The following is a 13,812-nucleotide window of genomic DNA, read 5'->3' on the forward strand; positions in this document are numbered from 1 at the left end:
GTAACTTTATTTTCTTTTTTTTTTTTTTTAATTAAAATGTTTATTGCATCACATTCAGTCAGACATCTTGTATTCATATTGGAGATATTAATTTTAAAGAATAAAATATGCATTAATTAAATAATTATCAATAAGTTTGTATAGCATGCTCATTTTATAACATTACTTTACTAAATTTAATTTTTTATTCAAATAATTTAAATAACTAATAAAAATATTGTTTCTTCGTTTTGTATTGCATTTTATACATTAGACTTTCTTTTTCTAGAAATATTTTTATAATTTTTTAATTATTAAGCAATAAACTTTGCAAATATAATTTCACAAATATAATAATTACATTGCGTCGTCATCGGTAAACCACGAGTGGTGGACAAATCACAATAAAATTGATTTAGAACGCGTGTGGAAGAAACTCTTGAAAAGAAGAGATATTTGTATTGAATAGAATTTTTATGAAAAGAATAAATTTTAAGAATAGAATAAAGTCGGACTGCTGCATTTTCTAAATTTTTTCTGGCAGGTAAAAGGGAATTTCAGCTATGCGTTTTTCCGACAGAACCCGAACACCGCAAGGGTCAGTTTATCGAGATATAGATCAATTTACATGGCTAGTCTGGGTTGTTTCTGCAACCTGATGGTGAAAATTGCATCATTGTGTAAATAAATTTTCTTTTCCATAATCCTCTTATTCACAAAATTCGTCTTTCAAGAGTCAAGATAATCAATCTTGCCCATTAAAAATTTGATTTGTATTCTTATTGCGAAGTTAATATCAAATATATTCGTCTACATATGCAATTAGTTTTATTTTCTTAATTTAAAAATATTTTACAACAATAGAAGAGTTGAGAACAGTAGCATTTAGCGCCAAATGTAATAAACAATATAATCAAACTTTGGATCTTCAGAATTTTTAACTTACTCACATTTGTACGTTTAAAGAATTCGATTTAATAAAATTTCAACCCCAACACTCATATATTTATATTAAATATACTTTTATCGGACATGACATTAATTTTTCTTTAATCAAACAATAATGTAATATTTAAAGAACTTGTTCATACAGTTCGTTCGTTCAAAACTTTCGTCAATTTCATTAAATTTCGTCAATCAAGAAACTTTTCATACAGTTTCGTACAATTACCTTTTTTAAATTAATTTTCTACTTGCAAATTAATGGTCATTGAGACTTTTTCTTATTTCTTTTCTGTAGAATTGGAATTTTTCTGAAGCTTGCAATCGAAAGTAAACGTATAGGAATGAATTATCATGCGATTCTAGCATATACGAAATAATGCGTAATATCGAATCGATGGACCACCCCGGCTCTTCGGATATCAACAGATGCCAGAAGGATGCGATCTATGAATCCTGGTACCAGCATCATGTGCCAGCTTTTACGCAAGATTTCTTCGTAGCCAGAGATGATGTTTAAATTAAGAACGGAGTGGGTTTACATTTAAGATCGGGGGCTGTGCCCTCTCGTATAAATATCACGGCGGCTTAATGCCATATCCTCGAATCCACGAGCGACTTCCGGCACCGTGGCGCGTGCCGCACCGGAAGTGAGGGCACATCGTCGTCATCTCTCGTCGTTGCCTTTAACGATAGCGCTTACTTTTCACCGCACCATCTTGCCCTTCTCCTTCGACCCTAACGAAAACGACTCGTGCCCTGTCTTTTCCACCCAAGAAACAGCCGCGGAACAGCCGGTTGCTGATATTTATACGTTTCCTGTTGCAACAACGTTACTTAAATGACCTCTCCATCCCTTAAGAAGACATGTCCAATTTGTAGCAAAATACAAAATACAAAATGCTATTTCGATTGAAGAAGACCTGTGCACAGTGAGCTACGATTACAGTGACCAATATGTCCTTTACCTAAAAGACAGCCCTTTGCTTCAGGTAACGTACCAAACTTTAAATTTATTTTCTTTTCCATTATCCTTTACTTTATCAATATTACAGGAAAATCTTTTATAAGCGTTTCAATATACGTGTAATATTGATAAGTAAATGTTTACAAACCGACAAATTTAGTTTCATGAAATATAATATCTTGTTGAATGTATTTTAAAAATCTTTGATTTAAAATCGTTTAAATTAGATCCGTTTTTATTTTTTATTGTTTCGAATTTACTTCAGATTTAAATTTTAAATCAAACATATTTAAGTTAACATAATTTCAAACAAGTTTCAAATTATTAAAAAACTGTGCAATATTTCATTTTAGTGTATTGCAAAAGAAAATTTCGTAATACGAAACTTCTGATTAATTAAATATTTGATTAATATAATCAAAAATAATTTTATTACCTACTAAATATTTAAAAAAAAAATTATTTTTAGTTATATTAATCAAATTTTTAATTTACATTATTTTACTTTAATATTTAGTAATTATTATCATGGTCTTTTTTAGTTACGGTCTTATTTGCACACGTAAAAATTCAGTGGGGGCAGATCCTAAAACATTCGATTATCCTTACACATTTTATTATATTTCAGTCAGGAGTTAGTTGTTAACGTTTTCCATGTCGGTACGGGATTATTTGAACGTAGTCCGCTCAGAGAAAATTCAATTTCTCACGAAGTGGACCGTGTTATTTCAATAAAAAAGGGAGAATTATGTATGGTAAGCTTTAAAACGTATAATCGATGGGCTTGCAGTTTTTGCACAGTATTGGCCATAAGCTTAGAACGGAGAATAAAAGCACTATAATTTTAGTAGTAACGAAAAAACATCTAATAGCCTCGACTGTGCCGAAACGAGAAATTTCCGAAATTTTTTGTACATTTCCGATAGTAAACATGATAAAAGTCAATGTTTCGCTAATATTGTAACTATCGATCCTTTGAAATCGGTGCACTACGCAGCAACGATTATACATAAAAGACTAGATTTTGCAATCATAATTCTTATAATTTTAGAAAATAAATTGTGTGTGTGTGTGTGTGTGTGTGTGTGTGTGTGTATTATACACAAAGAGAATTTTCTCTTAAAAGTTACCGTGAAAATCGTGGTAATTATAAAACAACGTAAACCTTGAAGAATTTTACTATACTTTTAACAAAATTTACTAACACTTTGCCAAATTTTATTAAAATTTTAGTAAATTAGTAATTTTGTTAAAAATATAGTAAAATTCTTCATTGTCTCACGTTGTCTCACAATTACCACGATTTTAAGGGTAATTTTTAAGAGAAAATTCTCTCCGTGTATAAAAGTTCAAACAAACATAAAAGCTAAACAGCAAAGATGCAAAATAAAAAGCGTAAAGCTATATATAACAAAAAATAAATTTAAAAAGTTTCAGCAAATAATCATATCTTTGTTTCGTCATGCGTGAATGGTGCGAAGGATTTGGCTCAGAAATGAACATTTTCAATCCTTTCACACAAAAGGGCAACAAATGTGCAGTAATGAATTTTTTGCAATCTACCATTGCTCTTGATATAAGCATACAAAAAATTAAGAAAAAAGCTAAAGAAGCTTGCGTCATTTTTGCAGATCGTTCAACTGTATTTAGAAGCAATACCGACATCGTAAATAAAGCAGCAGAGAGAGTTACAAACACATGATGTTTAATAATAAAGATTTTTTTGACTGAAATTTTCAATGTAAAATTTTCAAAGTATGTACAAGGCCTTTCATAAAATAAAAAAAGCGTGTAAAAAAAGCTTAATTAAAATGTTTCGGTTGTTTTTGCAGAGTGTTAGCTTTGTAGAAGCTGCAATTATTTCAAACGTTGCGGCACCGCATAAGATATATTTGTGTTGCTCGAAATCCTTCTGAAAATTTTTGCACTTAAAACGAGATAAATACGCATTCGAGCATTGAAAAGAGAAAAAGCAAAGAGTCTAAGTATATGAGATGCAAGCAACACACAGGTCTAGAGGTTATGGAATAGATCGATCCTCTAACATTAGTGAAGATCAGGTAGAAAAAAAAAACCAGAAAGCAGTTGCCATATTTTGAGGAGTGCCATCCACTTGATGCTACAAATGCTTTGAAGCATTTGAGTGACCAATCAGAACAAAGAATTTTACGAATTGGCCAATCATAGAATGTTTCAAAGCGTTTGTAGCATCAAGTGGATCACATCCTTTTTCTGATTTCCGGATTTGGAAATCTCTTTTCTTTTTTCTTATTAACTGCCTTCCGTCTCTTTCTTCAGATTTCGCGCTTTATACTCCATATTTTCTAATATGGCTATGCAGCAACGTTTGAGCAATAGTGTAAGCAATTAAAAAAATAAAAAAAGATGCATTTCAATACTAATTGACGATGCGGCCATATAATGCGACTTACCACTATCGTTGACAATGAGCTGCACATGTTGCATGACTTCCTCGACGACTAGCGTTATTTTGTTATTGACTGCAGCGCGAAACAACTCCATCAATATGCGCCCAACCATTTGTCTGCAACAAAAAATGGGAAATGATGTTAGATCATAGCCAAGTATTAACATTATTGATAGATTTACGTCTCTAACGTAAAGTTTAGAGATTATGTATATTGAATCTTTCAGGGTTAATCTCTTAACCCTGAAAGATTCAATATACATAATGAGCTCTTTCTAAATGTTATGTATCGGTAAAATGTTTATCCGTATAATTTCGTCTTATTTCGAAAAATACTATTATGTTTTCACTAAACAAGTCACTATTGTGACCGTTTGCAAATTCACTAATTTTCATGAAAATTCATGAATTATTCATTGTCCATAAAAATGAATAAATAACTGAAAATATTTCGTTCTTTTATTTATATCATTTTAAAGTATAAGATTAGTTTTTCATGATCATTATCATGATTATACGAAATATTTAATTCTACAGTTAGGAACACATGTGTAAACATAAATGTATACAATTATACATTTAAAAAATTGTATTTTTTTATAATTAATTATATTCGACTTACAAAATTCTTCATCAGAAACATTCTTTTCAGAGAGAATTATATTGTAAAAACAAAAATTTCATTCAAATCGATGTCTAGGTCTTGAAGGATTAAGAAGAATTTTAAAAAAGTGATAAAACGTGTTACGTTACTCCCACTAGTATCACGTTTCGCACGTTTACAACTAATTTACTTTATCTATCTCTTTTTAAATTGTATTTTTTTTTTCATTTAATTATATTAATACCAACGATTGCTACAAAGTGTAACGGCGAGTAACTTGTTTTCAACAGCAACTGGATAGAATATCATACGGAATTTTCCGATGTAAGTCAACCCATGGTATGTTTGACACACACACACACACACATATGCACATTCGCTTTCGCTAAGATATGTTTGCGTTCCACTCATACATCATCTCACTTCCTCGTGTGTGCAATCGTTCTTTTTCTCTAATATTACTCGATCGATGATAGTTTCTCATTTCTTTATCAATAATCACGTATCGTTTCACTCACTCTCAAATATCATGCTCACCGTGATTAGCTGTGAGTATTCTTTAGATTAGTTTAAACAAATTAATTTAGTAATGTTAAAATTACATTAAAGAATATTTACATAAGGGAGTTTCTTTCTATAAATATATTTTTTGCTTTTACGTGCTTGTAATAACAATAAATAATAAATAAAAAATTGAAGGGAAGTAGTTTAATTTTCTTTCGTCAAACGTTCATCAACATTATGTATTGTGCAAAAAAAAAATGAGGACAAGGTAGTTCAAAAGCAATGCGTCTCGGATATAATAATTGGGTAAAAATGTGCCTAGCGTTAAATTGCTAAAAAGAAAACGCAAGAACAAACTTTTTTTTTGTACTTCTATCTCATTTATTTTGATGCTTATAAAAATTGTGATGATTATGATAATTAAATACATAAGTAAGAGCAATTTAATCGGTATATCTGTTGAAATCTGGAGCCCGAAAGAAAGTAGAGAAAAAAATGTGCGAGAATATCAAAGCAAGATACTGAGAAGCAACATGTGTCTACCTAAACGACCCGTGCACATGGATATACTCGACGTTCGAGTGCTAAAAGGAAAATATAAGAGCAAACGCCGTGAATTCCAAGACGGCCGATTATCTTCATCAATTATTCATACTCGTAGTCCGTTTTCGGCGCACTCGGCTCCGTGAAATTCCAACGGGCTCGAATAAGTTGGATAATTAAATACATAAACCCCGAGTTAGGCTCGACACGGCCACATCTCTCGAAGCTGCGAGTGCCGTAAAAGAAGAAGACGAGGCAGCGGAGAAGAGGAAGAAAACGCCGAGTATCGAGGCAAACAACCATCGGGACAAGTACGACAAGGAAAACGAGCCGCGACGAGGCGACGTTTGCGGGCAGCGCACAATCATCGCAGGCCATGAAGGCGGCGGCGGCGGCGGCCGCCCTCCACCGGCGAGTGGAATCGAAGACGAAGAGCAGGAAGTGGAAGACGAAGTATCGCCACCGTGTAGTTCGATCACGTCGCTACCCTTCTCTCCCTAACCGTATACCCCTTGCGTATCCTTTCCCGCCCGGCATGACTTCAGCCCCCACCGCGACAACCGGGGGACCCTCCCCTCTCGCAAGGGAGAGACGTGAGAATGCGAGAGAGTGGGGCCGAGCGGCGGTGCCGCGGACGGGGTGGGGGGGGGGGGAGCGGCGGCGGAGCGTCGGCGGTGGTGGAGGCGACACCAACGGAACACTGCCGACGGTGCCCCACCAGGAGCGCAGCCGGCGCATCGTCCGAGTGGGGCAGAAGCGTTCTCCAAAGTAGTTGGAGAACGCGCGGCTAATCGGTACCGCCCGTGAACGCCTACCGTGCCGGCGCAAACATGGCCGCCGACCGCGGCGGTCGCAGCAGCAGCAGCAGCGACGACGTCGACGAAGACGAGGGAGAACGAAAGACAGTCTTCCCTATGGAATTTTCGGGAGTAGGCGCGCGCGCGTGCGCGCGCGCGCGCACACACACTTCGCCGGTCTCCGCACGGAAGTCCCTCCCGATACGATGTGTGTGTGTGTGTGTACATGTGTCCTGCTCCCAAGCGCCCTCTCTACCCACCTGTATCCTTACGTTTTATTTCACCCGGGGACCCAGACACCCCCTGGCCCAAAATTCAAGTACGGCCGCCCGACACTTCCTTACGGCCTACCACGCGCATGATCGCCGTACTTTGGCGAAGATCGATAAAGAACACGGCGTTTTCCTCCTTCCCCGCGAGCTGAATGTACGTGTGTTGTATATATACATATACATATACATCAATACATATGTATACGTATGTACAAAGGGCTGATTTTAAGTACCGTCACAGTCGATGTCGAACTCTCCTTCCGTGGTATCGTAGTATCGATGAACTTCTGTGCCACGGAATTGCGAGGGGGAAAAAAGAAACTTGGAAATGCGAATTCGTACATTTCGGAAGATCGAATCTTTACTTCGAAAGACGACATAAAAGTCGTCGATAAAGGAATCCCTTTGTTGTATTAATTAATCGAAAGATAATAAACAAGAATAAAGGTGATAATTACGTTAGAATCATGTTCAGCAAAACATTAAAAAAAGTTTTCCATAATTTAAGACGCGTTATTCTTCGCACTTGTAACGAACGAAGAGGATAAAATTTATTTTAGAAAGATTAAAATACAATAGAAGAATTGTTTTAATATAATTCTATTATCAATCTTAGTAAGAAATAGAATAAAAGTAAAAGTAAAAAGAAAATGCTAATTTCTCGATAGCAAAGTTCTACTCGCTTTTTGCATTCTGTAGTTAATGGCACGCAAGTGTCTACAGTGGTCGATTTCTTATAACAACAATCTATAATTAATTTTATGCTGACATTACAAATACTTTTAATTAACAATCTAAAATAATCTTTGTCTTACTCTTAATTGCAACTTCCTTCGGCTTGAAAAAATATCTCTAAGAAAAGAATTGATTTTCTTTCTAGGACGCAATATCCGACAAAAAAAGCAATTATTTCTTCTTCGTTCAAAGATTGTTTTGCAGAAATAAAAAATAAAGGAATAGAAAAATATGTGTCATGCATAAATATCTCTTTGTAAATCACGAAATTCTTGTTAGAGTTTCAAAAAGAGTCATTTATGGTAATCTTTTTGTAAACTTGTCAAAACTGATTTCTACATACGGAACACGTTTACTGGATACTCTTTTATCATTCTGTAAACTTATTAGGTTTCTTTAAAATTCTATTTTTTTATATCCCATCCCCTTCTGTCACCGGTTCGAACAGGTATAATCTATTGTCTTACCCTAGAGACAAATGCACTAACGGAGAACAATAAAGCAAATCAGGAGGACGCAAGAGAAAATAGCTCTTAACCCGGGAGCATCTCAACAAAGATACTCTTTAGTCATGCTAATAAAACTAATGAACACGTGGATGTGCATAGAAGGAGAAACGCAGAGACACCTTCTCACTGCATGAAACTGAACGGGATAAGATACGAAGAGAACCGAAAGAATTTTCAGACTTCAAACTTAAGGAAGTGAAATACCACAGGTGATATAACGACGATTCTTCAATAGAATGTTTTCTATAGAAATTGAAGTAGAATCGGCAAGGATACTATACAGAAGAAAAGGAAATCCGTGGGAAAAAGCAAAGTTTTTTTTATATCTTCTGGGGTGACACGGTCTGATAATGAAGAATAATTTCTTGATAATTAAAAAAAAAAGAATTGGAACACGTTACAGCATTGATATCCATTTCTATTGATGTAAATTTATTTTACTTTTGATTTGCACTTTGTCTTTTTATAATTTTTAAAACTAGAAAAAACCGGGAAAATTAATCTACATTGTTAGAAATATTAATTTCGCAGACGAGACAGAGCATGCAACAGTATCGAAGAAATGAGAAATACTCACTCTTTTTTTATTTAAAACAAATAAATATTTAGGCGGTCGCGATGATTGCGTTTCTGAATTTGAGCTCTCCCTAGTCTCAGCATCGACACCTGTCCTACCCTCTCAAAAACTTCCGCGAGTTTAAGTCTTGTACACAGCTCGATAAGATCGCGTTGTATTTGAATTCTTGAATAAGAAGCTAAGCAGGTGCGCACATGTGACGCGTGGAAGAATTTTTTTTCGCCGCATAACAATAAAATCCGTTATAACTAATCAAGAGAAAATTTTTTTATGTGTACTGAGAAAAAAGATGTTAATTTGATTTAAATTTTTCAACTTGATTAAATTTCTTCATTTCAAGTATTAATTTATGCATTTAACTTAAATATATAAAATACTTAAACTTCAATTCAAGTATTTATCTATTTAACTGAAACACATAAATATTTAAACTGAACGAATTTTGAAAAATTTAATTAAATTAATCATTTTTTCTCAGTGTTAATCATTCGATCATATTTCCTAATCGAAATTATTTTCACGTAGCCATAATAACCAAACATAACCATAATACGGACATTGAGTATTTTAATTAAATATTAAAAAATTCTATAAAATTTTTATCAAAGAAACTGATTTTATTAAGATTTAAACAAATAATGTCTTTTTATGTCAAAATTATTTATATGAGTTTCTTCTACCTATATCGTAATTTTTATCACAAAGAAAAAAAAGCAATTTCCTATTGCATCCACACAATTAGTTCATCTCTATATTTCACAACATAAAATTTTAATATTGCACATTTTTAATGTCAATCTTTTTTCGGTCTTTCACATTTAACACGTCCCGATACGAACACTCAAGGAAGTATGACAGAGAAGGGATGACGGGAAGCAGAAACGACGAGAAGAAAGAGAGAGGGAAAACATATTGAGATTCGTTGACTCTCGCTTCAATCTTTCTGCGTGAGTTTTCGATACCGGAAAGAAGATCGAACGGTATATGTCTTGAGTATCGAACGAGATATACAATATTATACGCGGCGAAACTATGCGGCGGTCTTGTCCGATGGGCATCAGGTCGATCGGACATGCGATTCGCGGGCGACCAGTTTTGCGGAGCCGTTCAACAGAGCGGCTTTCCATCTCTTCCTTTCACCCGCGCGAAGACGTTAAGGGGAAAAAAGAAGGCAGAAGATGAAGAAGAGAAAACAAGATGAGAAAGAGAAGGAAGAACAGCAGGAAAGAGAGAGACATCGAGTCTGGTAGCGGAGTCTCCGTGCTACGAAGAGGCTATAGAGGGAAGGAATGTTGTTGTTGTGCCGGGAAGCGTTTGTACCGACAGAGGGGAGGTGGGGTGAGGTGGTATGACCAGCGGCGTGGAAGAACCCGCGCAAGGAGAGGGGAGAGGGGGGAGAAGGAGAGAGAGAGAAAGAGAGAGAAGAAAGAAAGAGAAGGCTCGAACGAGGCAGGTAGAGAAAGAAAGAGATAGACGACAAGGGGGGGGAAGGAAAGAGGGCTGGTAGAACGGGATCGAGAGAGGGGGAAGACGAAGAGGGTGGTGGTGCGCTGGCCGAGCGCTGGAGGGGAGGCAAAGTCAATGCACCGCGGGGGAATGCAACGCGCGCCAAGCAATACGGGGCCCTACGTCAGAGAGTACATTTTACCGCACTTTACGACGCGCCGGTTTTTTTTTTTTCCCATTCTCTTTCTCTCTTGTTCTTGCGGCTACTATACGCGCATACGCGACAGCGTTGCCTCGGCCCGGCATCGAATCCGTTTCGGTGCGCAAAGTTATCGTACGCGATTGTGCATCAGGGGCTCGCGCGCCTGATCATTATTGACGCTCACTTTCAAATTCAAAAGTTGCCGTAGTTTTTTTTTCCGTGAAACAAAAAAAAAACTGTAGGTACACGATGACTGTACGCGATGACGCTCAAGTATATACATATGATAATCACGAGGGAATATTAGTTAACTTGGCAGTATCAGTGTCGTAATTAACTCTTTCACGGACACCCCGATCTCACGCGTCTGCTTTTGTATACTCGTCTATCTTGGTCGCTTTCATTACGATCTGCACGCGCGCATATCGTATCCCGTGGCGTGCACCTGTCGAGTATAAATTGCAAATCTATTTAATGCCAAATGCCGAGTTGGTGACTAACTAGTTGTACTTACTATAACTTAATTGGCTAATGTTTCTTCGACATCAGAATGTAGCGGAACATGTTTTAAATTTACTAAACGTATATGTTTCTTTTCCTTAAAATTAAAACGTTTCAAATTGCATTTTTATCGGTTAAACCGTAAACGGTGGTGGTGGAACAACGTGTTCTAGAGTAACGTGATCGCCGCAAGGTTTGTCAGTTTTGTAAGATCGAGATAGAAACGCGTTCGTTATCGAGATAAAATTTTAAGCTTATCTTCCATTGAATTCTACCTTTTTCCGAGCCATCATTATTATTACGGTTATTTGTCATTGACAGTATTGCGACAACGGGATCATTGCGATAAAGCTGTGTGTCTCGGTGCGCTGCTACACGATGTAGCATCTTTACTTTTTAGTCAATCATTTATTAAAATTTATAGAAAAAAAAAATTATCAAATCGCTCAGTAATAATACTCAGGATTAAATTTTACTCGTAACCTTGAAATAACAAGCAAACGCGTACATCTTCGCGTACAACGAGAGATCGCGCGATACAACAACACAGCGCCGACGAACGGCGTGTGGTCCTTTTCCTCCTCCTCCCTCACCTCCTCCTCGCCGGTCCGGTCACTCGGCCGTTCGCACTGGCCTCCTTCTTTTGCGCTGCGCATTCGCTCTCTTTTGTGACGCTCGTACTTCTTTCGTATGCGAAGAAATACAGAGAAAGAAAGAGAGAGAGAGAAAAAGAGAGATACTACGCGAACGAATGCTATTACGCACGTTATACGCGGTGCTCGTGTGTTCGTACGCGATCGTATAAAGGGTACAAGGTTCCGCGTGCATACACACGCGTGTACATACGACATGTACGTATGTAACACACATGGATAAGTGTTGGGGAACGCTGCTGTTGCTGCTCCTGCCGCTGTTGCCGCCGCCGCCGCCGCCGTCGTCGTCGGCGTCGTTGTCAGAGTGGGAGGGGAGCCAGCGTGAGTAGCGTGTGTACGCGCGGCCGGCGGGCGCATGCGCACAACGGCCGGCGAGAGGCGCTCTGAATGAAATCCCCCTCCACCGCCGCCAGAGACGTCGCCGCCACAAACGCACGCACATACACACACGCGCGCGCGCGCGCGCGCGAGCGTAACGCGCGTATCGGACAAGCGGTCGAGTGCGTCGCGTCGAGAGGACGCGGTTACACGATGCGGCACGACGCGCGGAGAATACACCCGGCTCTCGTGATGCATCCGATGTGCATCGCGGGGGGAAAAAAAAAATCGAAGCTCCGCAAAAGCGATGCCAAACGTCACAACGAGGTGTGGTACTTGTGACACCGCTGATAAAGCGATTTATACAGCTTTCGTACTAATCAAACTTAATTTTAGAACGAAGTTACAATTTTGAAGCAGAAATGAAATACAAAGCTGAAAAAATAAACTTAGACGTAAGAATAAATAATACTCGAAGACAAGTATATATTTGACGAAGGTAAATCTTCCATTCACAATACGGTGCGGTACCGGATGCTCGAGATCGTTCTCGTTATCGTCGCCGCCGTCTCATCGTCATTGTCGACCTCGATCCGTGTCATGAAAGCAAATCAGAAATCTGTTTCGACGAAAGGCTGGGCGTGGAAGAATGGTAATTGAAATCATTATCGTATATACGAGATTCGTCGGTTTCGAGAAATAATACTCATTGAAAACAAACGGAAGATTACTTGGGACAAGTAGATATCTCTCTCAAAAGTTAGTATACATAAGCACTCATAAGTTATATAAACTCATAAGTTTATATAAATGTATGTAAATGTAAAATATGATCTAAAATATAGCGAATGTACAATTTAATATTACGTATTCATATAATTTGGTTAAAACCACTGTAGTTGCGAGTAGCGGAATTAAGATAGTATAAAGAATAGCTTTCCTACATCGGCACTGATACACATAGTCGTAAAAATAGAGGGAGAGAGAGGGGGGGGGGGAGATAGAGAGAGACCTAAGATTCAGCGCGACCGCTAACGTTTAGGCGCGCACGACTGCGGCGACGACATATGCCGGGCCCGTGCGTGCAGCTGCTATATCGTCCATGGGGTTTGGGTCGGTGGGTGACACGTTTCGTGCGTCATGTACGGCTGGTACACACGCGGGATTCAGCGTAGGTATTGATTTGTGGAACGCACCCCCTCTGGCACTCTTACCCCGCCACGCCGCGCTTCGCCGTGTCTCTCTCTCTTTCTCTCCCCTTCCCCTTCCTTTCTCTTTTCGCGCACGGAGTGCGTTTCACGCGTGCACACACACACACACACACACACACACAGCGATGCGTGTGTGCGTGCGTACGTTCCTCTCTTTCCCTCCTAGTTACGAGGACGCGGTTCGGAGACCGCTCCCCTCCGTTGCGCATCCCGTCGGCCATACGCGGGGTGACTGCATCCTTTGGGTGGGTCAGGGCCAGAGAGACAGACGGGAATAGAGCGGGGATGCGCGAGACGAGGTCGAGAGAAAGGACAGGGAATAGGGAAGAGGAGAAGTTTGTCAAATCTCTACCGAGGTCTCTGCACCCTGTGATTTCGCGCGTCAGCTGGCTCCGCCGTATTCTTATAACGGCCCGACTCGCAGAACTTTGATACTCGTCCTATTTTACACTTATCGGTCGACAACAAATTTTATCGCGCCCACCTTTGAATCGTAGATCGGAGGCGATACAGTCTTTTTACAGTTCAGAATTATCAGAGAACAAAGAGACCGTTATGTTGCGATCTGTACTATCAAGAGGTTAATTCAGTTATTACAGTAGTCCCTCTGTTACGGGCTAGACG

General features: G+C 38.3%; 1 protein-coding gene across 4 annotated transcripts in view; it reads right to left on the minus strand.

The window, feature by feature from the left end:
• Window positions 1-13,812, minus strand: part of LOC105834890 (serine/threonine-protein phosphatase 4 regulatory subunit 1) — a 132,055-nt gene that overhangs the window by 12,202 nt on the left and 106,041 nt on the right. For all 4 annotated transcript variants that reach the window (XM_028189165.2, XM_028189166.2, XM_028189167.2 and 1 more), the window contains one exon: window positions 4,321-4,433. In XM_028189165.2, coding sequence (XP_028044966.1) covers window positions 4,321-4,433 — 113 coding nt within the window. The remainder of the gene's footprint in view (window positions 1-4,320; window positions 4,434-13,812) is intronic.

The sequence above is a fragment of the Monomorium pharaonis genome, chromosome 4 (assembly GCF_013373865.1).
Source record: "Monomorium pharaonis isolate MP-MQ-018 chromosome 4, ASM1337386v2, whole genome shotgun sequence".
Taxonomy (NCBI): Eukaryota; Metazoa; Arthropoda; class Insecta; order Hymenoptera; family Formicidae; genus Monomorium; species Monomorium pharaonis.